Source organism: Camelus dromedarius, chromosome 16 (genome assembly GCF_036321535.1).
Source record: "Camelus dromedarius isolate mCamDro1 chromosome 16, mCamDro1.pat, whole genome shotgun sequence".
NCBI classification, from domain to species: Eukaryota; Metazoa; Chordata; class Mammalia; order Artiodactyla; family Camelidae; genus Camelus; species Camelus dromedarius.
In genome coordinates, this window is record NC_087451.1 from 26,339,442 (window position 1) to 26,367,068 (window position 27,627).

Consider the following 27,627-nt stretch of genomic DNA (forward strand, 5'->3'; position numbering starts at 1 on the left):
TACGTGGAGTAAAATGTAACGTCCTCTGAGGGCACAGGGGCTGAGCTGTTGTGTTTCCATTTAGACCAGGTGGTTGCAGCCTCTGCGGGGAGAGGCGTGAGGAGGGGCAGCTGGCCCAGGCTGGGGTACACCAGTCAGTGCAGCAGAGACCATGGTGGGTTCCAGGTGCCCGGTCCTTGAGGACAGATGAGCTCAGCAGTCGGTGTTTATCTGACTTGGAACACTTCTGGCTGAGGAAGTGGATTTGTGCTGCTTAACATCTGCTTGGGGCTTGTCCAGTGACAGGTGGGCACCCTGAGGAGCCCCCAGAACTGGGCTGAGGTCCCACGAGGCAGTGACCTCAGTGCGGGGTGGCAGTGGCTGGGGGGACCTAGTGGAGCGTCGCCTGAAGCTGCAATTTGCCCACGAGATTCCGTCCTGAACAGAACCTTTGAAAGAAGTGACCAGTCCCCCGGGAGGCACTCACTCCTTAGGAGCCCAGGACTGCCCACCCCGCAGCCTGCAGGTGCTCATCAGCCTGGCGGTGTTGGTTCAAGGTTGTCATTTCAACTACGGGGCAGGGGTGCAGTGAACTGAACGTTGGGACGACTGCATTTAAAACATTTTAGACTCTTGGAACCCTTGTGATTAAAAAAAAGTTGTCGGGTTAATAGTTTGGCCCTAACAGTTTCCTCTTAACTGCCAAAGGCACGGAGAAAGTCGGGATGAAATGATACAATGACCTTTTTTTTTGTAAGTGAAAGCAAGTTTATTTAGAGGGAAACACACTCCACAGACAGTGCGGGCCTCCCAGAAGGCAGGAGGGTACGGAGCTGTGAGGTTCTGTGTGCTCGGTAATTTCACGTGCTGACGAGGAGGAGGATTATGCCAACTCCTTTGGGGAAGGGGTGAGGATTTCTAGGAAACACCCTCCTCCTCCCCAGCTACTCTTTGACTTTCTGTGGCCAGCCTAGGCCCTGTCATGGCGCTGCGGGTGCACCGTGGGACTCGGGGTCCCCTGGAAGCCGAGTCTTCCACGACCTTGCTTGTGACCAGTGTGTCCTGTCCTCAGTGGCTGTGCCCTGCCCCCTCCCCCCGTCTCATTCCTGTTAAGAGATTTTACTCCCATAACCTTATGGGGAGCAGAGGGGCGACGGTCCGTCTTCTGTGGCTACCTTAGGGCTGAGTAGGGCGTTGACCCTGCCAGTCAGCAAATATGAATCCCTGATGCCTGATCCAGGGTCCCAGGGGCAGGACAGCTTCTTATTTCCGAGAACGACATGTTTTTAAAGTGGCTGATAACTTTTAAAATAACACTTCACTGAAATTGCTTACCGTACAATTCACCCTCTTAAAGTATGCGAGTCAGTGGTGGTCGGTGGATGATCAGAGCTGTGCGGCCGCCGCCCAGCCAGCCTGCAGAGCGTCATCTTCACCCTGTCTCTGTGGACTCACTTGATGGGGTATTTCATAGAGCTGGCATCCTACGACATGTGATCTTTTGAGCATAATGTTTTCAAGGGCGTCCCCGCTGCAGCAGGGGTCAGTACTTCACTTTTTACAGCTCAGTAACGATTCGTTGTATGGATAGACCCCGTTTTGTTCGCTTGTTCGTCAGTTAATGGACATTGGTGTTGTTACAAATAATGGTGTTGTGGACACTCACATGCAGATGTTGGTGTGGACCGTGTCCTCGTGTCTCTTGAGTGTACACCTGGGAGTGGACTTGTTGCTCACACGACTCTGTTTAACCATTTGAGAAAGGGCCAGACTGTTTTCCAAAGTGACTAAACCAGTTTGCATTCGCACCAGCAGTGTATGAAGGTTCCTTTCTCCACACGCTCACCAACAAAGAATTACTGAGTTTTAAAAAAATTAGTGTTTTTATTGAGGTGTAGTTGATATACAACATTATGTAGGTTTCAGGTGCACAACAGTGATTCACAACCTTTAAAGGTTATTTTCTATTTATAAAGAACTGGCTGTACTCTTGTGCTGTATAATATATCCTTGTAGCTTGTTTATACATACAGCTTGTGTCTCTTAATCGCCTGCCTTTATCTTGCCCCTTCCCTTCCCCACTGGTAGCCACTGGTTTGTTCTCTGTATCTGTGAGTCTTTTTCTGTTTTGTTATATGCTTGCTTTTGTACTGTTTTTTAGATTCCACATATAAATGATATCATATAATATTTGTCTTCCTCTGTTTGACTTACTTCATTAGGTATACCATTCTCTAGGTCTGTCCAGTTCGCTACAAATGGCAGAATTTCATTTTTTCATAGCTGAGTAATATTCCATTGCATATACACACCACATCTTCATCCACTTGCCTGTTGGACACTTAGGTTGCTTCCATATGTTGGCTACTGTTAATAGTGCTGCTCTGAACTTTGGGGTACCACGTATCTTTTCAAATTAGAGTTTTTGTCTTTTCTGGATATATGCCCAGGATTAGGACTGCTGGATCATATGGTAACTCTAGTTCTTAAGGAACCTCCAAGCTGTTTTCCACAGAGGCTGCACCAGTTTACACCCTCAGCAGTGGTGTTTGCGGGTTCCCGTTCTCCACCTCCTCACCAACGTTTGTTACTTGTGTGCTTTTTGATAATAGCTACTTCAGCAGGTGCGAGGTGGTGTCTCACTGTGTGGTTTTGGTTTGCATTTCCCTGACGATGAGTGGTGAGCACCTTTTCACGTGCCAGTTGCTTGCCTGTATGTCTGCTTTGGCTGTTTATATATTTTGGATATTAACCCCTTATCAGTCATATCATTTACAAATATCTTCTCCCATTTAGTAGGTTGTCTTTTTTTGTTTTGCTGATGGTTTCCTTTGCTGTGCACTTTTTAAGTAGGTCCTATTTAAAAAATTTTGCTATTATTTCCTTTGCTTTAGTAGATTTAAAAAATATATATATTGCTACAATTTACGTCAAAGAGTGTCCCCCCTGTTTTCTTCTACTAGTTTTATGATTTCTGGTCTTACAGTGGATCTTTAATCCCTTTTGAGTTTATTTCTGTACGTGGTATGAGAAAATGTTCTAATTTCATTCTTTTATATGTAGCTGTCCACTTTTCCCAGTACCTTGTCCCCATTTTTCAGTTTTACTAGGTAGAACTGTTAGTTTGACTGCACATATACAATGTCTTGCATGTAAACATATACACTGTATACTCCATGTATATTTTTAAATTTACATATATGCCCTGTTCATTGTTTCTAAGAACGTTTAGAGCTTTAGCTTTTTAAACTTACATAGTTATCAAAGGAATAAAGCCAACCACAAGACAAGAATTAATTCAAGAAGATGTGTACACCCTGTTAACAGCAACATTATTTATAACTGCCATGACGTGGAAGCTTCCTAAGTGCGCACCAATGGATGGATAAGGAAGATGCAGCATGTATGTGTAATAGAGCACAACTCACCCGTAAGAAAGAAGGGTATTTTGCCATTTGCGGCCCTTCATTCACTTTTCTCCCACTTCAAAACCCAGAATTTTATAACAGGCATAAACATTTCCATTGCATCAAAAACAACAGAATACCTAGAAATAAACTCAACCAAGGAGGTTGCCTGTACTCTGAAAACTGAAATGACACAAAGAAATGGAACGACAGCTTGTGCTCTCGGATTGGAAGAATCAACACTATCAAAATGGCCACACTGCCCAAAGCAGCCCACAGCGCCATCGCAGCCCCCGTCAAAATACTCACGACACTCCTCACAGAACTAGAACAAACAAGTCCAAAATTTACAAGGAACCACAAAAGACCCCGAGCAGCCAAAGCGATCTTTCGTAGGTCTTTCCCCCCTCCCCTCCTTTCTCCTCTTTTCTTACAGTTTGATGCCTAGAGAAGGTCCTGTAACATTTGTTGTAAAGCTGGCTTGGCGGTGCTGAAATCTTTTAGCTTTTGTTTATCTGTGAAGCTTTTGATTTCTCCATCAAGTCTGAGCGAGAGCCTTGCCGGACAGAGTGTTCTTGGCTGTAAGTCTTTTCCCCTTTATCACTTTAAGTATGTTGTGCTGCTCCCTTCTGGCCTGTAGAGTTTCTCCTGAAAAATCAGCCGATAGCCTTCTGGGAGCTCCCTTGTATGTTATTTGTTGCTTTTCTTCTGCTAGTTTTAATATTTCTCTTTATCCATAATGGCTGTCAGTTTGATGACTGTGTGCCTTGGTGTGCTCCCCTTTGGGCTGATTCTGTGTGGAACCCTGCACTTCCAGGACTTGGGTGACTGTTTCCTTTCCCACGTTGGGGAAGTGTTCGGTGATTCTCCAAAAATTTTCTCAGGTCCTCTCTCTCTCCTCTTTCTGGGACCCCTCTAATGCGAATATTAGAGCGCTTCATGTTGTCCCAAAGTGCTCGTAAACTATCCTCATTCCTTTTCATTCTTTTTTTTTCCGTTTTCTGTTCTGCAGTAGTGATTTCCACTAATCTGCCCTGTAGCTCACTGATCTATTCTTCTGCCTCATGTAGGCTATTCTTGGTTCCGTCTAGTGTGTTATTCATTTCAGTGATTTTATTCTTCAGCTCTGTTTGGGTGTTCTTTACATTTTCCAACTCTGCTAAAAACTTCTCTGTACTCCTCTTCACCATCATTACTTTAAACTCTTTCTCAGATAAACTGCCTGTCTCCTCGTCACTTCTCTCTTCTTCTGGGACTTTATCTTGTGCCTTGGCCTCATATTGCCTGTCTTTCTATTTGTACTTTTAGGTAGGTCAGTTACGTTTCTCGACCTTGGAGAGGTGGCCCTGTGTGGGAGACGTCCTGTGTGTCCCAGCAGTGCACTCCTCTCTTGTCACCCAAGGGCCAGGGTCCAGCAGGTCCTAATGTAGAGTCTGGCCTGCGTTTGTGGGTTGGTGTTTTCTTATTTCTGGTACCTGCCCCCTGGTGGGTGAGGCTGGACTAGAGGCTTATGCAGGTTTCCTGGCAGGAGGAGCCGGGGCCTGCCCACCCCTGGGTGAGGCTTGGCCCTGGACCTCTGGTGGGCAAGGCCGTGTCTAGAGGCCTTTGTGGCTCAGGAGGTCTGCTGACGGATGGGGCTGTGCTCCCACCCAGTATGTTTGGCCTGAAGCCTCCCTACAGGCTGATGGGTGGGGCTGGGTCTTGGTGCTGATGATCCAATCAATACGCCAGCCTCCAGGAAAGCTCATGAAGATGAACACCCCCAGAATGTCCACCACCAGCTTCTGTGTCCCCTGAGTGAGCCGCAGCCGTCCCCCAGTCCCCAGGAGACCCTCCAAATCCAGCAGGCAGGCCTGGCTCAGGTTCCTATGAAATCACTGCCTCTGCCCTTGGCCCTGGTGCACGCAAGAGTGTGTGTATGCTTCCCAAGTGAGTTAAGTTTCTGTCTCCTCCAGTCCTGTGGGGCTCCTGGAGCCAGGCCCCCCTGGCCTTCACAACCAGATGTCCTGGGGACTCCTCCTCCCCCCAGTGCCAGAACCCGGGCTGGGGAGCCTGACGTGGGGGGCCTCTGCGACTTAACTGTCTGTCAGCGTGTGGGTCGCCCACCCCGGGGGGTACGGGGCCCAACTACATCGCGAGCACGCCCCTCCTGCCGTCCTGCTGTGGTTCCCTTTGTGCTTCCGGTTGCAGAAGGTCGTCTTTGCTAGGTTCCAGTCTTTGTTCGGTGGTTGTCCAGCAGCCAGTTGTGGTTTTCTTGTGTCCGCGGGGAGGCGAGCTCGTGGGCCCACCGCTTGCCATCCTGACCCTCCCTCGGTGCCTGCCCGGCCGTAGTGCCGGCCAGCCTGCTGGGTGAGAGGTGCCACCTCGCTGCGGGCTTGTCTCGTGTCTTCCTGGTGACTAACGATACTGCCACTTTTTCACGTGCTCACTGGTTGTTTACATACTGTCTTTAGAGAAATGTCTGTTCTAACCTTTACCCGTCGTTTCGCTGGGTTGCCTTTTCACTGTTACGAGTGCTTTGTGTGTGTGGATGGAAGTTCCGTGTCAGAAACACGGTTTGCGAACATTTTCTCCAGTTCTCTGCGGAGTCTTCACTCTCTAGATGGTGCTGCTTGTAGCCTGTGTTACTAACTTCGATACAGTTCAGTTTACCTGCTTTCACTTCAGCTGTGTGAGCTTTGGTGTCTTAACTAGGCAACCTTTGTCCAGCCCAAGCTCACAAAGGCCTGCCCCAAAGTTTTTTCTAGGAGTCTTACATCCTTAGCTGTTGTGTTCAGGTCTGTGAGCCGTGTTAACTCTGGTACATGATGTAACGGCCCCCAGCCCTCACTTCATTCTTTTGTGCGTGGGTAGCTAGCGGTCCCAGCGCTGTTGAAGAGATTACTTTTCCCTGCCGACTGGCCCGACACCCTGGGCTCAGCACTGCCCCACTGCCCTCTGGGTCCCCAGCGGTGCCACAGTGGCTCGATGGCTGGAGCTCTGGTGTGTTCTGAAGCCCAGCAGCACGAGTCCTCTGTCTTTGCCTTTCTTTTCCAGCTTTGCTCTGGCTGCTCTGGGTTCCTGCACATTTCCATCTAAATCTTAGGATCAGCTGATGAACTTGTGCAAAAGCAGCTGGGATTTGGATAGAGACTATCTTGAATCTGTAGATCAAATTGGAAAATATTGCTGTTCTAACAGTGTTACATCTTCCAATCCGTAAATGGGCATTCCTTTCCATTTACTTAAATCTTCTTTCTTTAAATAATATTTGGTAGTTTTTCAGTGGGTGAGTCTTATTCTTTTAAAAAATGTATTTGTGTCAGATTGTTTGTTACTAGTGTAGAGGAGTTCAGTTACATGACTCTTGTACCCTGCAAGCCTGGCTTTAGCAGGTTTTAGGTAGTTGGCTGAGGTGGGTTCCTGGGTCTCCCGTGTGCCACAGCGTGCCTTCTGCACAAGAGGCGGTACTGCCTCTTCCCCCCGGGGGCCCCGCTCTTCCTCCCTAAGTCTCTGGTACAGTGTTGAATAGATTTGCTGAGATGTCCTTGTCGTGCTCCTGATCTTGGGGGCGGGGGGGAGCTTTCAGTCTCACACCGATGAGTGTGTTCACTGCGTTTGCTTTTAGATTCCACACACTGATTTCCAACAGGTAGAGTCAGTCAGACCTTAACTTCTTTGTGTTTATCGAAAAAGTTTGGACTCCCAGTCATTCTCACGGTATTTTATTCCAAAGGTTGTGACAACATTGAAAAAAAAAAATGCAGTTTATCATTTTACACTTACTCAGTGGGTCACAACCAGAACTTTAGAACAACGAATGGAGACATCAGAGTGTGTCCCAGTGAGCGTGCGCTGCTCTGGGAGAGCCTGGGTTGCGGCTGGAGCGTGTGCGCACCGGGTCGTGATGAAAGATGAATTGTCTTTTTAACAAACAGCAGAACTACTGTAAGTGTGTTAACAGAGGGGTAGGTCTGTGAGCATTATGACCCTCTTCTCCTGGGTGTTTCTTACTGTCACCTTGGCCTCTGAACGTCTCTGTAACTGAGCCAGTGTCCCTTGGTTAGACTCTGGATGTAGAAGTTTGTCTATTCTGTTGTGTGAACATGTGAAATCTCCTGATTTTAAAATGCTGACGACAAATCCAAAACTTAAAAAGCAGATTAGAAAAGTAAAAACAAACAAAAACCCAAGTATAAATCTCTAGGATCCCGACCAGTTTTCTGACTTTTGACCTAAATGCTTATTTTGCATGTCTTTCCATTAAACAGAACCTCATTCACAGCGAGTAGAGTGTGGTGCAAAAATAGTTTATTATGATGCTGCTTATGCGAAGTTAGGTAGTATTTACAAAACGGAAACAGTGAGCTACACCCGTGGGAATCCCGCGCGTCACACAGGGAATAAATATTTGACGAAGTAACACTTCACTTGTAGCAGACAGTCGATCAGAAGCTTTGTTGGAAAAAAATGCTTCAAACTAAACCACGGAAGTCGTGAACTGTCCAGAGCAGCCGCTGCCCAGGCTCTTCTTGGGGCCTCGCTGTGGCCTCGCCCCCAGGCAGCGGCGGCAGCGCCAGCTGGTGACAGACAGCTGCCTGTGCACCACCCTGCGCCCCTCAGCAGCTGGGCGTGGTCAGCTTTTGTCCTGACAGAGGAGTACACTTGTGAGAAGATCCACGAAGGAGTGTGACTGTGCAGGAGCCACTTAGAGACTTCACATTTTACAAACATCACTTAGGAAAACCACAGGAGTTAACTCGCATCACTTAACTGGTTTTGAATCCTAACAGTAAGTCAGGAGATAAGTTAATACTAAAGGTAAATCCTAAAATCCATTTTATTTGCTTTTGTGATATGAACATAACACGGTAAAGAATTTAGTGCCCTTTGTAGACTGTTCAGAGCTTTCTACAAAACGAAACAAGTAAGTGACAACTACTGTGTGGGGGTTCGGGGGGGCGGCGTGGAGACGCATGTCCGACGGCTGCTCGGTGTGAAGTCAGGGCCGGTGAGGCTGGACCTCCCTCCCCGGTCACCCACAGGACGGGCTGCTCAGGGCTCCAGTGTCTGAGCAGGCTGACAGACACATCGTAGAATCACAGCCTTACAAGTTCTGTGACCTCCGTGCCGTCACACAAAACAGCCCCACCGGCAAGTGCTCACCAGTGAGTGATTTAGACCCGATGCCCTGTCTCCCTGTGCGTCTTAAGTACTGAGCCAAGGGTCTGGGCAGGTGTCACTCCCACCTTCTCCTGACTCTCCTCCAGACTCTGCAAGGCTCTACCAGGAATGAGGCACAAGCACCACTAAGTTCTTTCGGGGAAAAACAAAACCACCTGTTCAATGACCAAAACTTTAAAATAAGATACAGCAGGCATTAAGAACATTTCCTCGTAACAGTGGGTGGCGCTCAGTGTTGTACCCAAAGCTGTTCTGTCTTAAAAAGAGAGGCTTTTGTAAGATTAAGAAGAAACACAACCATACAAACTGTCACAGAATCCCTGCAGTAACTTCCAAGGGACACTTGGGCCACCCACTCTGAGTGCCACGCGGCGGACTGTGGTGCTGAGGGGTCGGAGGGCGCGGGAGGGAAGAGACCGGAGCTGCAGCAGCTGGTTTCATGCACAGAGAAACTGTTCTCCAAGGAACAGAGTGGGGCCGGGACTCCACACAGGCTCCATCCTGTCTTCCCAGCAGCGAACCCCGAGCAAAGGGTTTCGTGAGCCCTCACTTCAAGCTGAGTCTCATTTGAGTTTTCAGCTCTGGAAAGTATGGCTTTGCCAAAAGTGTACATGTGTAAAAAGGTACAAAACTGCTCAGCGGTATGGCTGTGCCTCCTGAGAGCGAGTGGGCATCCCAGGCACCCTGCACTGGGCGATGGGAGAGGGGAAGGACTTAACCTTTGACCTGACCTCTGGCGAGTGAAGAGACCTTTCCTGGACGCCAGGGTCTGGCGCCTGCGCTCACGCCTTCACCTGCCGGGGATGGCTGGTCGGTGGGGTGGATGCCGGCTTCCCTGTTTTCTGAGTCTCAGTGTTTGCTGAGCTGCCCAGTGGTCCCCTCTCAGGGAGGGTGCAGAGAGAAGAAAGGTGGGACAGGTGGGGAACTGGTGCGCAAATAAATGCCTTAAGCCAGTTTCCGGCAGCAGTCTGCCAAGTCCCTTCCTGTAGGGCAGAGAAGCGCTCATCAGTCTCCATGGGTGGAGAAACCCGAGGGCAGCAGCTGGAATCCGCGTATGAAGCAGGTCCCAGCTCCGCTGTCCAGGGCTCCTTGGCGCAAGATGTCCTGAGTGGCTGAGGCTTCCAATCAGCCTGCCAAACTTTAGTACTTAATTCCTTTTAAGTATAATACGACACAGTTCCCTGTCCTTTGTATTTGGCAGTACTTAAATTTTCTCCCCTTTCTAGGTGATAAAGGGCTAGCGTCCTGTTTTTTGCTTTTTGAAGTTGCGTCTACAAAGGAAAGTTAACTCCCAAGCTTCCTCAGGACAATAAAGAGCCAACTCATGTTCAGGGAGTGGCATTCTTTTCACTCTGAGAACAGCTCTGAGCCCCAGCTAAGGGCTCAGACCTCATGCGTGAGCAGCAGGGAGAAATCTGGGGCGCGGTGAGCCGTGAAGACCACCCCCCCATGGCGCTGGGGAGGAGGGACCGCCCTGTGCGGATGTGGCCAGCGGGAGCTTAGGTGGGGGCGCCTGCCCACAGGGTTCCACTGGCCAGAGCTGGGGGGCCCCGCAGGGTGCGGCAGGTGGACAAGCCTAGAAGCCGGCCTGGACAGGGCCCTGCAGGCAGCAGGCCAGAAGGGGACTCACCTCCCTCTGACAGCACAAATGCGTTCAGTGGGCCCCTGTAAAGACACCTTACACCATCCACTGTGTCCCCTAGCCTCATCAGAGCCCCTTTCGGGCAGACCCTGAGGGTCACAGTTCTGCTTCTTTAAAAACCTCAATTCCCTTCTTCCCAAGCCTGGCGGTGTGAGGCCTCATGCCTAGCTACGGGGTCAGGGAGCCAGTGCTTGGGTCCCGACACCACGAGTGACAGATGCCACTGAACTGGCTGGAGGCAGGTCTGCCCGCAGTCTCCATTGCAACAGCTGGACTCGAGACAGGGAGCTGTGGGCCCTGACAGACCACCTGGTCCCCCAGCACAGCCCCCGCTTCACCCACAAAGTTTCACTCATCCTGCTGCCTCTGAGCACAAGCATCGACCTCCAGCAGCCAAGTCCCGTCTGCCACCTCTCTGCACGTCACCCCGCAGCTGGCACTGCCCAAGTGCCGGCTTCACACCTGCCCGGCGCCGGTGGCCACGTGCACAGTGAACCACGCAGGTGCTCACAAAGCTGTCAAATGACGTCACACTGTTCAGTTTTCCCATGGGCATGTGTGGCATGACTCACCTGCAGGTGCCAGCAGGTCACAAGGGCCATAGCAGACATTTACCACTGGGAAGAGCTGACCACATGAACACAGCCCTCCCTGGGGCACGCAGACCCTGCCCTTCTGGGAGGGCCCCCAGAGGCAGCCACAACAGAAACCTGGTGACGGGGCGCGTGCTCCAAAGGCGTGAGCCCCCCTCTGCCCCCGACCATCCTGGGGGCTGCGCTGACCCCAGGGGAACTCCCGTTCTGAGCAAGACACCAAAGGCCACAGTCCTCCCTCAACCGGAACGATGCCAGTCTCCAGCGCAGGCGCGGGCGTGTCTGACGAGAGCCGAGAGGCAGCGCCAACAGCCTCTTCCTTCTGAAAACATGGAAGAGCCGCAGAGGAGCCACGGCTGTGGTTTAAGACCCTTAAAAGCTCATGGACTGGAACGCTCAGTGCGAGCGGAGACGCAGGCTTCCCCAGAGGAAGGCGGTAGGAGGGGTCTTAACACATGCAGGGCCTCTGTCTTGCCCTCCAGGACTTTCCCCAAACGACCCTGTTCCTTAACTTAATCTAGAAACTGAGCAAATGATTTCTGCATGTTCACCCTCAAAGCATCCACGCACCAAGACCCTCGTGCTAACTCAGGCATTCATTCACCCAGAGTGAAGGCTCCCAGCAAAAACCAAGGAGCTGATCAGCAGGCGAGGCCAGAGTGACTTCCTCCGAGCGTCCCCCTGGCTTCAAAGCTGTAGATCAGGCCCCGCTTGGCCCGTGTGTTTAGACAACCCCCCCCCCAGACTAGCAGTTTTCGTGGGGTTATAACTGAAACCCCAGTTTAAGAGAGCTTCTCAAGAAGCACTTTGGGGTGTTAGGGGCAGTTAAAAAGGTGTTACTTGGACCATTAAGAAAGCAAGCCGACAGGCCTAGCCCCGGCTCTAAGCGCTGCAAGAGCCTCCAGAGCACAGGTGGACGGAGTCTGGGAGGACGAGTCACTGGCCAGTTTTCGTCTGCTTCTCGACATCCTCCAACCTTCTTGACCTAACGTGGGGTTTCCTGTCAACCTTCTCGGAAACAAATGGAGACCTCTTTTCAGAAAACTGAGGAGACAGACAGTCTTCCCCTTGGATGACTCTGGGGGACTCACCGCCACCTGTGATCACAGCCCGAAAGCCTGGCTGCAGGTCCACAGTCTCCAGCTGCGCCGAGACCGGGTCACAGGTGACCGAGACCGAAGCCAGTGTAGGAAGGCACGCGAGGGGCTGGGTTTTGTGCAAGATTTAATAAAAAACGAACAAAAGTAGGAATGGCTGCTTTCAACATTTTTCAGGTTGTGACGGGTTTACCACGATTATCTGGGGTGTGGTTCTAAGCTGCGTTAGTGGAACAAATACAAAATGCTGTCCTCCCGAGCCCAAAGGTGGTAAGTCCAGGCCATGAGCCATGGCTCTCGGCCAGCTCCCTCCTGCCCCTGCGGCCTAGTGAGCTCTCAGTGCCGGACCCGGCGGCTTGTCCTTGCCCCACGTGACCTGCCGGGCCCGGCCCCACGTGCACCCGGCGAGACAGAGCTAGCTTATCGACAGGCTGCTGGGCCTTAATACTGACAGTGAGGGCGGCGGCGGGGAGGGCGCTGACGGAGCGCGGGTAGCGGCGGACAGCCCAGCCAGTCTCTCTCTGCACCCGGACCCATGGTTCACGAGGACAACGACCACCACGAGGACGACAGTGAGCGAGACGGTGCAGGCGGGCAGCGGCCGGGTGCTGCCGCCGGCCAGGGTGGGTCAGGTCGAGTGGAATGGCTAGTCTTGCTCCAAGTCCCTGGACTCAAAGAGCTTCAGACGATCTTGCACCGTCAGGCCTTCTTTCAGACTCTGGTGGGGAAACAGACAGGCATTAGCCCGCAGCCCCGGTGGACAAGGGCGCTACTGGGGAGTCAGCGGGGCACGCTGAGAGGGGCGCCCTGAGAGGTGGCCATGTCATCCGGATGGGAAATAGGACGTGTGTGAGAAGCTGAGCTCTGAACGCAGGGCTCTCTAGACAAGCAGGGATCAGGCCGATTCAGCCAGGAGAGAAGACCCTGCCTGGGACAAGAAAACCGCCCCGTGTCCTTGTCCTCTGGTTCCGGGAGGCCCCAGCTCCCAGGATGTGGCGGACGGGACTGGTCTCCCTCCTGGCCTGGCTGTATCCTGGTTGGAAACTCTGCTGGGTGCACGGCAGCTGCAGTCTGGGGACACCCATGGAAACCAGCCCCTGTCTGCGTGGGGCCCAGCCAAGCTGAAGTCTGGGTGTCCTGAGGTGAACGGCACCTCCCTGACAGGGACACAGCACTTTCTGCTGCACTCCTGCGGGCTGTTTTGATGTCACCTCTGGCTGAGAAAAGGGGCATCAGCTCGGTGCACGGCCCCAGGGGCCCCACCACTCCCAGCTAAGAAGCGCAGTACAGCTAGACGAACGCAGGGCCCAGAGCGGCTCAGGCTTCCTTCCGTGCGGACGTCTGCGGCACCCGCATCCCCCGGTGCCCCTAGCCTCACCTGGAACAGCTCTGCCTGTGTTTTCTTAACGAGAGTCGCCACTGAGTGGGTTGGAGGATGGGGACAAATCTATGTCCCAGTCAGACCCCGAACTTTCATTAAGCACAGGGGGTGGGCCCATGTGCGGCTGTGGCCTGGAGGCCCTGCCACTTGTCACACCACTCTGCTCTAGCCGCAGTCTTCCCCTCATGATGGCAGCAAACCCAAAGCGCCACCCTGAGACCCAAGGGACAGAGGTCCTCCCACCGGCACCATCCTGCACCCTTGACGAGTCCCAGCTGTGCTCAGGCAGCCCTGGGCTGCACACCCCACACCCTGACCCACGCCCAGAGCAGGGCTCCCGGGAGCCACACTGCTTTCAGGCTGACCTGGTGGGGCTGAGCCCTCCGCCTTGTGAGGGTGGCGGCCCACCAGACACGACACACACGGAAGACAGAAACCACACACATCCGATCCCGTATCAAAAAGCACGGAAGGCTGTTTCTGAGCAGCTTCATTCCCGCCTCCCCATGAGGGAGAGGAGGGGGTTTCCAAATACGACCAGGAAAAAGGGTGGCAAAGACCCCTAGCGAGCGCTTACTGACAGCATGCTACAGGCCCGGCCAGCACTGTGGCCGTGGCCCTGGCGATGACCGTCCGGGCCCCACCTTTCTCCCCAGGCCAGCAGGGCTCACAGCCGAGACCCTCCTTACACTGGAAGCTTGCTAAGCCAAACGCAGGCTCAAACGCTGCTTTGTGAAGCCCTGCTCCTGGGCCTCGCCGAGAGCCCCTGGCGGACGTCTTCGGGGTGCCTGACGCTTTCACTGTCCATTTCCCGGCGACGTAAAAGGCCTTCCCAACCCCCCTCACTGCAAAAGTCCTCTCCCTGACTTTCTGGCCCTTTGTCCAGAGTCCAAAGGCCTTTCCTCTGATTCCCCTACACAGCTGTCCCCAGGGCGGGCGGGCTGGAGCAAGGCTTCCCTGCGAGGCCCCAGCAGAAGCGCTGGTGTCTCCCCTCTGCGGGCGCCGACAGCAGCCCAAGGCCCTCACAGGGCGCTTACAGCAGCTGCAGTTCAGCCCCAAACAGGAAGGAACTCTTCAGCAAGAAAACTGTAAGCCAGAGAACAGGTTTTCACTTTGCTAAACAGAACATTTTTCATGCTTAAAGAAAAAACCCAAACTAAGTTTTCAGCAAGCCTGAACCATGTTTGGTGATAAGTGACTCGGCAAAGTAAGAAAATAGGGCAATCAAGCTGTCCAAGTTAAAACTATCTGGGTTTTCTAGGCCATCCCTAAAGCAAGCCCTTCTGTGGGTGCGCACAGCCTGCCCCCGGTGCCCCTCCCGCTGCTCCGCCTGCTCTCTGGCGAGTTAGCGAGACCATGTGGGCCAAGCTGTGCACACACTCGAGGCAGTGACTGGGGCACCCAGAGCGTCCCGGTCCACCTTCACACAGGCTGGTGTCATGCAGCCAGCACTTGGGTCTCTGCCCCGTCAGTGGCACTGCCTTCAGCGGCCCCGGTGTCCCCGGGGCTGGTGAGGGCTCAGCCCTGTCACTCGCAGGCACTGGGCTCTGCTGAGCCTGGCCCCCAAGCCCTGTCCACAAGGGTGAGCTCCCTGAGTCCCTGGGCTCACCCTCCTTGGCCTGTTAACTGGGGGTGGGGTGGAGGGGGTTCCTTCAGTGGTGGGGGGGGCTCTGTCAAGTCCACCCCTCGATGGAGGGCAACGGTGTCCCTGAGAGCGTGAGCGCACCATTCGCCATGCAGGTGACGGGCTGAGAGCTGCTCACAGGCCACGCTCCCCCTGATGCCGGCTCCGTGGGCAGCCCACCAAGCTGGGAGGGGCGCTCCCCCCTGCAAGGGGTCAAGTCTGTTAAGAGGTTACAGTGCAGCTCACTCCCCAGAACGGGTTAAGGAACTTCACTTGGACTGTGATGTGCCGGCTGGAGCAGGAGGCATGAAGTAACCACATAACAGGGAGCTTGCTAGGAGGTGTGCGCTGTACATGCAGGTGGCTGCCCCCTTGAGGGCGGTGGGCGGGCGGGTGGGTGGTGAGAGGTGGTTTACCTACACGACAGGGGACCTGGCAGCGGGCGTTTCAGTTATCCCATGAGACCTGCTCAATAACGGACTGTCGGAGGAAAGGGCAGAAAAGAAGACACACACACATAAATGCTAAGTGCAACATGCTGGCCACCCCGCCCTCCGCCCATCCTTCCCTCGGAGGGCACGCGGGGTCACACGCTGTGGAGAGGACATGTGGTTGGGGGAGGGGTGCATGAGAAGCGGCACAGACAGCAGGGCGCCAGCCCCCACTGCCGCCAGGAGACGATCCCAGTGCGGCGCCAAGGACACACTCAACCTGATGCCACTGGAGCCAGCCCGGCAGCGTAAGCGCAGAGGGCCAGTTCTGGAACCCTGGGTCTCCCCACTGCAGCCCATGGTGGGCTCCACACATGCAGGGACCCCAGACTCACCTTGGACCTGATGCTTCTGAGTTGCCGGCTGACACAGGATCTGTCTTTCTTCAAGAAATCAGGGTTGCTTTTAGATTTCATTATATCTGAGGGAACAAGCAGACCCAGTGCTGTTCTATGTGCCCCGCGGAAGAGATTGGTATTTTTTCTGTGTGTGACGATGCCACAGACCAGACGACCCTCCCTGTGTCCTGTGCGAGGCACAGAATGTCACTGGGTGCGGGTTCTGCACACCGTCCGTTCAGAGGGAACCAGCAGGTCACAGAAAAGATGCCTCCCCCTGACCCCCAGGCTTCTCCTTGGAAGCAGCCCTGTTACCGTTCAGTTAACCTGACATTGAGTCTGCTCTGATTCTGACTCTTGCTGCTCGTCACCCAGCAGCTTCTGGGGAGACCTAACACGCCACCCTTTCTTTCTCCCCTCCGTCCATCAGGACTGCCATGACCAGGGATCCTTGCCAGTGGAGAGAGAGAAGCTGGGGTCTGTGGATACCTGTAACATCTTTTCAGTGGCAGCGGCCCCACTTCCCTGCTCCCACGGCCTTTTGCAGATTTGATGGTAAAACCCCAGGATCAAGCAACCAGTGAGAGCTGCTGCCAGAAAATGAGTGAGTTCTTCAAGAACTCGGGAAACATGCCTGGTGTCACCATGGACACACCATGGTGTGGCCTCCCCAGGCATCAGGGCCTGACCCGCCTCAGGTCTGGAAGGAGCAGGGGGAGGGGCCCCAAGCCGCCCTTGGTCGTCCCACAAGGTAGTGGGTGTGGACACACAGAAGGATCCCTCTGCTTGGCCCGACTGCCCGCAGCCCTCTGACCGGATGGGTGCAGGCCTGTGGACGCACCGTATCCCGACACGGGGGTGCTCTCCGGGGACCGGTCCCCTAGCGCTTCTGTGGCTGCTTTCAGCTGCTCCTTCAGCCTGCTGATGTCACAGTCGGCCTTCGCCCTCACAATGCTCAGCTCCGTGTAGATGTCTTTATACTTGTCGCTGGCGTACTTCTTGTCCTTGGGGAACAAGGACAGAGCAAAGCGCGGTTCCAGCCTGGCCTTGTGGCCCACTTCCTGGAGCCGGGGCGCTGCTGCGGGAAGACTGGGACCGCCTTAGAGCAGAGAAGGCAGGTCGGCCCTGAGCTTCCAGAGGTGAAACCGGACCCGAAGTAAAACAGGCAAAGCTGAGAGTCTCCGTCTGAACCAGGCACAGCAGGGCCCCGGCTGCCGGCCAGGCTGCGGCTGTCCTGACCCCCAAGCACCTCTCTGTGGCTTCAGCTGGGAAGACCTCTCTCTGTTCTGGGTCTCCCTAAGGCACCGAACGGCCTCCTGGGACTTCTCCCTGACTGTAAGAGCGCTTGCAGGAGACTGGCAGGCCTGACGGAATGTACTTCCCGGACAGCCTTCTTGGGTGTCACCGCCCCACCTTGGCACACGGGCCGCGAGGCAGTGGGCTCCTCATTCTCACTGCACCTGCCTGCAGGCTGGCGTCCTCTTAGAACTCGGTTTTGAAACCACCTTCTTGGGGAAAGCCCGCCAGCCCGCGCTAACAGGGACGCCGGGACCCACCCTCCAGCCCCCTACGGGGCTGTGCCGTTACCCGCAACGCCGTCTGCAGCTCATCCTTGAGGGAGCTGATCTCCTGTTTCAGGTACTGTATTTCTGACTCCTTGACCCGCAGTAATACCTAGAATGAGAGAAGCCAGGAACAGAGGGACTTCCAGAGCTGGGAGGCAAAGACAGGCACACAGAGAGCTCCCCTCCACGCCAGCGAGCTGGTAGCTTCCTTCCCAGCCTCACCAGCACACAGCCAGGAGGGCCGGCCACCCGACCGCCGCCGCCGCCCACAGTGCAGACCCCGCACAAAGAGGACAGGAGAGAAACCGCTGCGAGCCCTCCTGGACCCGAGACCCCGCCTCCTCAGGCTGGAGGTGTCTTGCTGAGGCCTCAGCTCAGCCTCTCCCACATCATTTAGGTGGGATGCGGTATTTTCATGACGGAATTTTAACTAAATGGGGAGAAATCTAAGTGCTTTTATAAAAGAACACTTTATGGACACAGAAAAACCAACCATCCTGACTTAAAACAGACCTCCCAGATCCTAAGTTAACAGGGCACCACGGGATTGCGAGCAGCTGCAGTGTTTGGATAGTTCCTGAATGTTTCATCTCAGGCAGTCAGTTTGTCGGCGGGGAGAAGTGGAAGAAAGGCAGGTGAGTAAGAACGGGGTTAAAGGGCCCCACACCGCTGTCCTGGTGTGATCTGGACTTTTCCGTTCCTCCCCTCCCACTGGCCGAGTCTTGTCCCTGCAGTGCTGTCCCCACGTGCGGTCTGAGTGGTACCTCTAACTCGTAGGCGTCCTTGCCCTGCGTGAGAGGCGAGCCAGCGGCCTCGCTACCGGCGTCCCCAGTCAGCAGCGTCCGTAACCGTGAGATCTCTGCAGCCAGACGGTTGTTCAGCTCCTGGGGGCAGCAACATAACCAAACAGGGATGGGGCCGGGGTTGTGCACCAGCACAGGAAGCACAGTGGCAGCTTGGATTTAAATGCCAGGCTGTGCGTCTTTGCAAAAGCCATTTACATAGGCTCCAAGTTTTTACAGACTTGTATATGTGGGCTTCCACGATCCTTAATACTTTCTTTGACCATAACGGTTGGTCTGTCCACTTTGAGCAGGACAGGGCCCTCCTGCCACAATCACCACTCACTTCTTGGACCTTCTTTCCAACTGACAGTGGTCAACTCAGGCCACTGCAGTGACCAAGGGGAGCCAGTCCTGCTGGAGGCCCCCACACGGGCAGCTGTGAGCCCAGAGGCCTGCAGCCAGGCCAGGCCAACACGCCTGGCTCCTTGAGGCCCGGGGAGGATGAGTGGGTGGGTTGTGTGGACAGTGGTCCCATCTTGTGCCCAAGGAGCAGCTTCTCTCAAACTGAACCTGCCTCTAGCTGTTCCATTCGCCAGGATTTAAAATGTTACCCCAGTTTTCTAAGGAGCAGGTAAATTTTAAGAGAATAATCGGATAAAAACTAATGTGAGCAGTGTATGCTCTAGACTGGGAAGTGTTTAAACACAGTCCCAGCCTGGAGACGGGAGATGGGCTGACCCCACCCAGCAGCAATGGAGGAGAAGTTCAGAGATGCGATGTAAGAGAAAGACTCCCAGGGTCTCCAGAAGGGCTGGAGCCAAGTGCCCCCAAAGGGCAGCAGCTGGCTCACGTAGGAACGGCCCCTGTCACAAGGGATGACATCAGACACTGGGGAGATGCCTGCAGACTAGGGGACCCTCCGCAGCCCGGGTTCCAGGGGTGACCTCGAAGGAGGCCTGGCTCCACCCCAGCTGGCCCGGCCACAGCCTCACCTGATTGTGAGCGTTGAGCTCCTGGTTCTCGCGCTGGCACTGCCGCAAGGCCTGCCGTTCGGCCTCCAGCGCCTGGGCCAGGTGGGCATTCTCCAGGCACTTCTGGGAGTACTGCTCGGAGAGGACCTCTAGCTCGCGCTGCACCGACTGCAGCTCCTCCCTGGGGAGAGGGCAGCGCTCACTCCCCTGCCCTCACCCAGGGCCCAGGCCTCTAAGAGGCTCAGCAGCCTAAGGTTTGTTGTCTTTGCGAGCGCATGCTCAGCTGAATAGGGGCCTCTCTCAAGAAGTTTAATCGTCCCACAGACAAAACCTTCCCCTGGGGTCAGGAGAGGCCTCACGCACACACGCGCCAAAGCAAGTGCTGTTTCAGGGAGAAGCTGGACTTGCAGTCTGTCCTCGGCACTAAGTGTGGGGCCTATGGGTCTGACAGCCCAGTACCAGACTCTGCCCCTGTTTGGAAAATCAAAACCTTACGTTGTTCTCGGCCACCCTGGACTCCTTGAGAAGGGCTGTTACTCCTACCGGGGAACCCAGAGTGAGTGCCTCAGGGCAAGTCGTCCAGGCCCTGCACACCTGTCACCCCTTCAGCCCTCCTGGGCCCTGACCACACCAAACAGGAGCTGGGAACGTGAGACCCTGATTCTGCGAGGCTGTGGACCCCCAGAGATGCTGGCTCAGCAGGGCCTGGCAGCAGCCAGTCCAAGGGCTCCCTGTGGCGCAGATTCCATGGAGGGAAAACCTCGAGGGTGGCCACGCTGGAACCTGCTCTCCACTCTCCTGGCTGCACGAGGGCCCTCAGTGCACGTGCTTTCTGAAAAACGGAGCAACTGCGGCCGCTACCGCCAGGCATGGCCCGGAGCCACAGCGCACACACGAGGCCCGTGCCCTCCTCATGAGCTGCAGCAGCTGATGGCGACATTCCAGGGGTGGCCGCTGACATCAGTCAAGAATGGACAGTACTTATAAAATTTCCTTTGCTGCCTCTTATTCTCTGGCTTTTAGTGGTTGGCCTCTGCCTGCCTGCATGAGCAGGAGAGTGCAGTGCTCGGGCCCGCTGTGGCGGGCCGCCAACTCACAGGTACTGCCGCCGCAGGGCCTCGACGTCCGAGCTGACGCTGCTGACCCGGGACCGCTGGCTCTTCTCCAGCTCCCGCTCCAGCTCCTCTCGGTGGGCATTCTTCATGGCTTCAATGGCTGTGGACGGGACACAGCTGTCAGCACCGGGGCTTGAGGGGAAGACTGACAGGAAGGTAGTGCGCAGTCCATCACTGTTTAGGCCGGGAGGATTCCCAGGGCACTCCCCGCAAAAGGGATGCAGGTGTTTTTTTTGGATGTGAAAAAACCAAACTGATGAAATTAAAGTCCATAAAATTCAAGTATGAGTTTATAAATAAACAAGCAGGCTTTCAGGTTGGCCTTTTTCCTTTCTTGGGACTAAACCCACAAGCCACTGTGGAGCAGCCCCGAGGGAGGGACGCAGGCTCCTCGCCAGGGAGAAGCCATGGGGGCCCTGCCATGCTGGGCGCTGTGGGCATGGGTGACAGGCGTCTGTCCAAGAGACGCCCACGGAGAGGCTGACAGGGCTGGGGACAGCCCCGCACAGGCACCGGGGTGTGCAGGTGGCCACAGGGAGCTATGCTGGCTCTGGGGTGGCCAGCTCTCGAAGGGCTCCTGAGACCACACTTTTCCCAAGAGGCCGTCCAAGAGCCCTCCTGGGCGACCAGGCTAACCCCTCACAGGAGGCCGTGCGGAGGCTGCTCCCCAATTGGAGCTGCACACTCAGCTCAGGAAGGGTCGAGTGGTTCACCTGCCGCCGGGCCCAGAGCCTACCTGAGATGGTGGCCGCGGTCTCCTCGGCCAGGAGGCGGTCCTTCTCTTCCCGCAGTTTCTCCAGTTCCCGCTGGTGCTGCCTCTGAAGGTCTTCAATCTTCTTCTGGTGTGTTTCTTCCATGGCTGCAAACCCTCGCTCACACGTGGCCTGCAAGGTGCACAGGGGGCTTTACCGATTTTTCCTCATCTCTGAGTTGGGCTTAATGTAATCAATTGTTTAATAAACAAACTGCAGCCCTGCCCCTCCAGGCTCCTGGCACAGAGAACACGCTCTCTAGAGCAGAGCACCATGCCAGCGGGGCCGCTGACGGCTGTCTGGGGACTCACTGGTGCCCCGTGCATTTTATTCTCAGCGCATTTACACCATGTATTCTGCCTGATTTCTGTGGTGGTTCGGAATCCCTTCTCTCTGTGGGAGGGGTGGGTACTGTGGGTAGGAAGAGGTTGCAGTGGAATTTAAAGCAGTCCATCCTGGGCCTTTAAGGAATTGCCGACAGGCAGGACCGGCAGGAGGGGCAGAGGGAGCGTTCAGGGGCTGGCCGCGGTGGTCTGCATGACACAGCCAGACACTCTCAGCACCATCACAGCTGGGGCACCGACAACAGTCTGTCAGTCACGGGGAGACAAGGCCATCTTGTGAATGATGGGTCACCCCGGGAGAGCTCGGCGGGGCGGCCCTGCCACTGGCCAGCTGCCACCTCACTGGTGTCCACAGGGAATTAGACACTGTGACTCCTTCAAAAGGAAAAGGAAGGAGTCACAAAGAGGGGCACTGATAAATCAGCACCTCCACTAACTGCACTGACACAACAGAAGAGTGGCCGGTCAAACTGTCTGTGCCTGCTACCACCTAGACTGCTTACTACCTAGACTTGAGTGTGGGGGAGGACACAGGCAGGCCCTAAGGGATCCGACCATCCCGCATGTCCCACTGGGCTGCCCAGGCCTGGCTCATCAGACTCGGTCTGATCAATGGGGCAGGTGAGCTGGCCACACAGCCATGGGGCGTGGCATGTGCAGCTGTTTTGTGCATGGAGGCGTACTTCCTGCCTAAAACCCTTGCAAGATCTGTTTCAGAACAGGGTCAGGCCTTTCAGGGACTTTTAAGCTCTGGAAGAATGTGGCCGTTTTAATTCCAAATGTACGTCCTCCCCACCCCAATTCCTATACTGTTTGGTCCATCATCTTGTACGTGAATTCAAGAAAGGATACCAAGAAATCCAATCCCCACGTGTAGGCCTCTTTGAGGCTTTTCTGAGACTCTCCAGGCAGTGTGTCAAACTCACGGTCAGAGCCTGGACCCTGCGCAGACCTGCTGCACTGGGGACAAGGTCTTAACGGCTGTCCTTCCCCTGGCGGCTCCGTGTGGAGGCTCGCCATCTCCCCCCACCGCCCTTCCAGCCAGGAGAGCTGGGTGGGCTCTGGAGCTGCCTCCTGCACGCTTTGCTTCAACACGGTTTCTTAGCTAACACACAGCCAAGAGGTCCTAAGAGTCCTAGTTTGATTTGAACGCTTTAGACTATTTACAGATTAAGATCAAAATTCTTGCTACAGAAACTCTAAGGTGTCTTTAAAGACTGGCTGCTTCCTTGGAGAGCGTATGTGTTTAAAAAAACAATTGCTCTATAAACAAATCTTAAATAATCCCAGGGACCAATAAAAGTTCCTCCATGATCACTGCCCAGAGTCGTAAGGGAAGGCCCCAGCCTGCAGCTATTAGCCGAGGGCCCTCTGGCCAAGACCCTGGTGCTCTTGACCTGGGCAAAACTCTGCACAAGTGACAGCTGTCACATAGGCCCACTAAGGGAGCTGTCTGGTTGTGATTTTTGCGTGTGTCTTGGGGGAGACAAGAACAAGCACGGGCCTGAGACGGAGGATGCACAGAACCGGCAGCATACAAGCCCCCAACCCGCATCGCCGCTGGGGCACAGCCTGCGCGCTGCGTTGGCACAGGGGGGTTCCCCCCCCACCCACCCCCCAGTGTGAGCTGCCCATCTGGGCCCTGACAGAGCTGCCTCCTGTGCAGACCTGCTGGGAAGTGGAAAGTTGCTGGGAGTTACTCTCAAAGGCAGCTGGCGCTCTGAAGGCTACGCTCAGGTGCTGCCTGCCGGAGGCACTGAGCTGCATTTTGGGAACAGCCCTTAAGCTTCCTCGTGATTCATGGCACTTTTCAAAAGGTTTGACTGGCTCAGGAAAAGAGCAGTGAAAGTGGCCTCAGGGACCAGCACAGGCCTGCGCTGGGGCATCCCAGGCCGCAGCAGCAGCTCGGGGGTGGCAGGAAAGGCACAGTGGCCCCCTGCACCCAGCGCTGGCTCTGCACGCCTGAGGCCTGACTTGAGGTGGAGGGTGCATGAGGCCCGGGAACGTCACCTGTGCAAGCCAGGGCCCGGGGGCCCTGCCTATAACGCAGGGGGATGTGAAACAGGAAAGGTCACGTCTCCAAACTCCCGAGAAAGTGAGGCTGTGCTCACTCGGAAGAAAAGCCACTGCCACACAGAGGAGCTCCCCCTCGACGCCAGTCCCCCAGAGCTGGGGTGGAGGAGTGATCCTCAACACTATCTTGCAAATACTCCTGTCCTCTGGGAACCCAGCTCTGCTGTCCTAGGACATTAGAGGGAGGGGCCCCCTCCTGAGGTCCAGCTCTGCACGGCCTGGAAAGGGGCGCGGAGTAGGGAGGCTACAGGCCCCGCATAGAGACCCCACTGCAGCCAGCCAGAGGCCAAGGGAGGAACAGAATGTCAACTCCTGTTCAGTGACTCAGAGCCCAGAACGATCTCTTAGCCCCGCCCGAGGGCCAGATGCACCAGACACCCCCCGCCCCTCAACCCTGACCACTCGCTTTGCTTCGAAACCTTGAGGCTCTCAAAGTCCCTCTGGTGCTCCTCCTGCAGCAAGGCTGCGCTGCCCGCCAGACCCCTGTGCTCCAGCTCCTCCCGCAGGACGTCCACCTGGGCCTCCAGCTCCTGGATGCGTGCTCTCAGTCCCATCACGGAGTCGGCCTCCCCCTCGGCGGGCCGGCTGCAGGAGGGGGCCTGGTGGGGGCTGCTCAGGGGGCCGGGAGCCGGCGGGGCTGCAGGGGGCTGTCCCTGGTAGTGGTGGAGGGTCTCTTGCAGGCACTGCAGGGTCTGTGAGTAGTGCTCCTGAAGGGCCCTCAGCTCCTCCTGGTGGATTGTCTGCAGCTCTTTGATCTTGAGCTGGAACCTGTCCTCCAGCGTCTGCATCTGCTCCACGTGGTGCCTCTCAAGGTCCTGCCTGTCTCTGACGGAGGCGTGCAGCTGGCTCAGGACACTGCTGTGCTCGGCCTCCTCCAGCACACACTGCATCTCCCCCTCGTGCCCCCTCTGCAGGGCAGACAGGTGCTTGCCCTCCACTTCCTCCAGGCACTTCTGCTGATGGTCCAGCTGGGTGACCTTGGACTTGAGCTCTGCGTTCTCCCTTTCTATGATGGCAATCGCATCCAGGTACTCGCTCTTCTGCTTCCGGAGAAGCTCCTCATACTCCTCCCTCAGGGCCCCGACAGCCAGCTCTTGCTCCTGGCAGGAGGCCCCCCCACCCGGCCAGGACTCCCTGCAGCCCCGGAGCTCCTTTTCATACTCCAGCCGGATCCTGCAGGCTGCATAGCACACCTGAGCCTGAACAATCGCATCTTGAACTAATAAGGATGAATACTGACTGAGGCCTCCCAAGCAGGCGTCGTGGGAGAGGTTCCGGGATGCCTGGAGGAGCTGCTGACAGTCCCTCAGTGGCTCCGGGGAAGGGAGCGAGGTTAAGGCAGCAGAGATCTCCCCTAGGAGGCTGGCCTTGTCTTTAAGCTGCAGGGCGAGCTCCTCCTGAACAGCAACGAGGGCCCCCGGGCTCTGGCTGGACAAGGGGAAGAGCTCCTGGGAGCCCCCCGCGTCCTGACAGCTCAGTACTTCTGCTGGGCTCAAGTCCCAGGATGCCTGTACCTCGTCTCCAGCGCCTGCTGGAAGCTCGAGGGCTTCCGAGACCTGCTGCATCACTCTCTCGAAGTCGGGGGTTTGGTAGGCTCCCAAGATGTCCCCCAGCAGACGCTTGTGCTGCTGCAGGGCTGCCTGGGTCCCCTGCAATGTCTCCTGGACGCTCTGCAACCTGCGTTGGAGGGCCTCCCTCACCGAGTGCACGGCGAAGCTGAGCTCTGCCCTGACCCACGTGGCATCGGCCAGGGTGGGTCCCAGGCCCGGCGGGGCGCTCTGCTGCCCGCCACCGGAGGTGCAGGCTGCCTCCCCACCCGGCGTCTCCAGGTGTTTGCGCAGGGACTCCACCTGGCTCCAGAACTCTCCGTCCACCAGCACCTTCTTGGCCCAGGCGTCTGCCGGGGCCCTGGGCCACCCTGCGCCACTTTCAGAGTCCAGCAGCACCTTCCTCGACTGAGAAACCTCAGAGAGGACGTGCGCGACATCCGAGGTCGTGCGCTTCACGGACTCCGCTATTTGGCCGATGAGTGCGGCTTCCAGAGCCATCTGGTCAGAAAGCAGCTTGAGCTGCTCCTGCTCGCTCAGCTCCGGCAGGCGGGGCGGCTGCGGTGCGGCTGCGGGCCCCTCCTCCTCCCGCTGTGTGTGCCCAAGGGCCTGGATGGCGCTGACGAGCAAGCTCTCGACGCTGGCCAGGGGCCCGGGCCCCGCCCCCGCTGCCCCGGCCTCCACCTCCGGGACGGCTCCCGGCAGAGACCGCAGCCGTTCCCGGCAGCTTTCCAGACAAGCCAGTGCCTGGCTGTTTTTCACCTGGAAGCCACCAAGCTCCCCGACGTGGTCTTCGACCACTCTGGCCCTGGCCTGTCTCTCCTGCTCCAGCTGGGAGGCCAGCGCCCCGACCTGAAGCAGGCTGGCGCGGAGCTGCTCGCGGAGCCCTGCCTCGGTGCCGGCCCACTGCTGGTGCAGCGCGAGCAGGGCCTCCTGGCTCTGGCCCTGCTGGCTCTCCAGCCTCACCGTCACATCCTTGAGCTTCTCCTCCGTGACGTAGAGCTTGGTCTCCAAGGAGTGGATTATGGACAGGTAGGTGTCTGCGTCGCTGGTCGCAGGGAGTGAGCCGGGGGTGGCCTCTGATGACATGCTTTCCTCCGAGGGTGACCGGTCCTGACTGGTGTCGGACGACGTGCTGCTGGTCCAGATCTTCTCGGACCCCTCGGGGTGGGTGTATTTTTGGCACTGGATGGTGGAGAACCGGATTCTTTGCCTCTTAATGCCGGGTGCACCCTGGCTGGGCTTTGAGGTGCTTTGCAGGGTCCCCTCCCTATCAGGCGCTCCCAACTTTGGGGGCTCCATGCCCTCTCCTCTCCGGGGGCTGCTGTCCCCCTGATCCTCCCCCAGGGCAGCCCCTGGGTCTTCCTCGAGCCTCGAGTGTGAGAAGCCCAGAGGGGCGCTGGCAGCCTGGGCCTGCGGGCGTGAGAGCGAGATGCCGGCCGCCTCTGCTTCCCCGACGGCACTCCGCGGCTCACCCGCCGCCTCTGGAGATGCCTTTGCCGATTTCCTGAAAACCTCTTCCCTTCCCTGGAGCTTCATCTCCGTTCCCTCTGAGCTGCTCCCCAAGGCCTCCTGCAGGCTCTCCTCCTTCTCCTGCAGCCCCTTCTCGTGCGCGGCCTTTATGTGCCTCAGCTCCTCCTCCTTCTCCTGCAGCCGAGCGTGCAGGCCCTGCAGCTGGCCGGCCGCCCGCCTGTAGGACAGCTCCAAGCGCTGGTAGTCGGCCTCCCTCCCCCGCAGCCTCTCCCGAAGCGCAGCCACGTCCCCGTCAGACAGGGTGACACGGTCCATCAGCTCTTGGAAGCGCTGCCGGACCAGGTCCCGCTCGTCCCGGAGGCCCTGGACACGTGCGGCCAGTTCCTGCAGGCTGGCCTCCTTCTCCTCCAGCTGCTCCTCCAGCCGCTGCACCGCCTCACTGCCCTCAGCCTTGGCGCTCAGCTTCTCCTGGTGGAGGACCTCCAGCTGCTGCTCGTGGCCCTGGAGCCGGTCCTCGAGGGCGCTGGCCCTGTCCTCCGCCTCCTTCAGGCTTCGCAGTAGCCCCCGCTTCTCCTCGGCACAGCTCCCCAGCAGCAGCTCATAGTTCCGCTGCAGCTGCTCCTCCATCAGCCTCTGGGCCTGCTCGCTGGTGCCGAGCTGCTGGCTGAGGTCGGCAATGCGCTCCTGCAGCCTCTGCACCTCCTTCTGCCGGTCCCGCTGCAGCGCCCGCTGCCTCTCCAGGTCCCGCAGCTCCTGTGTCCTCTCCAGCAGCAGGGCCTCCGCACGCTGCAGCTTCCGCTCGCTGGCCTGCAGCTGGGCGCCGAGCGCGGCCTCACTGTGCTGCCGCTCCTCCAGCTGCTCACGCACCCTGTCCTTCTCCAGCTTCAGCTCGCCCTTGAGCTTGGCCAGCGCCTGCTCCTTGACAGTGAGCTCGGCCGCAGTGTTGCTAAGCCTCGCCTGGAGGTTCCGGATCTCGGCCTCGTGGTGCCGGACCGCGTCCTTGGCCTCCCCATAGCTGCACTTCAGGGCCTGGATCTGCTGCGTGATCAGCTCCTGGCGCTGGCACTGGGCCTCCAGCTCGCTGTGGAGATCCTGGTTGACTCTGTGGAGCCTCTGCCAGGCGCCGGACGGGGAGGTGGCCACTTCAGTCTTAAAAAAACCGATTAAACACTGGTTAGTAACACTCCGGCCTCCCAGTTCTGAGTGTCACACCTCTGGCCAGGGTCAACCACAGAAAAGCTCCTTGGTGGGTCTGTCTTTTATCCTTTGCACAATTTTTGTTTTCAT

At 56.4% G+C, this 27,627-nt stretch overlaps 1 protein-coding gene across 6 annotated transcripts in view; it reads right to left on the reverse strand.

Annotated features, from left to right (window-relative positions):
• Window positions 1–7,659: 7,659 nt before the first annotated feature.
• The window catches only part of MPRIP (myosin phosphatase Rho interacting protein), a 110,700-nt gene continuing 90,732 nt past the window's right edge, over window positions 7,660–27,627 (reverse strand). For 2 of the 6 annotated variants that reach the window (XM_064494805.1, XM_064494801.1), the window contains exons 16-24: window positions 23,740–27,489; window positions 20,888–21,035; window positions 20,134–20,251; window positions 19,058–19,217; window positions 18,045–18,164; window positions 17,303–17,389; window positions 16,557–16,719; window positions 15,713–15,798; window positions 7,660–12,599 (exon numbers count right to left, since the gene is read on the reverse strand). In XM_064494805.1, coding sequence (XP_064350875.1) covers window positions 12,528–12,599; window positions 15,713–15,798; window positions 16,557–16,719; window positions 17,303–17,389; window positions 18,045–18,164; window positions 19,058–19,217; window positions 20,134–20,251; window positions 20,888–21,035; window positions 23,740–27,489 — 4,704 coding nt within the window. In that variant the 3' untranslated portion in view covers window positions 7,660–12,527. Of the gene's footprint in view, window positions 12,600–15,302; window positions 15,367–15,712; window positions 15,799–16,556; window positions 16,720–17,302; window positions 17,390–18,044; window positions 18,165–19,057; window positions 19,218–20,133; window positions 20,252–20,887; window positions 21,036–23,739; window positions 27,490–27,627 lie in introns of all 6 variants that reach the window. The other 4 variants (XM_064494804.1, XM_064494802.1, XM_064494807.1 and 1 more) reach the window with 4 other exon arrangements.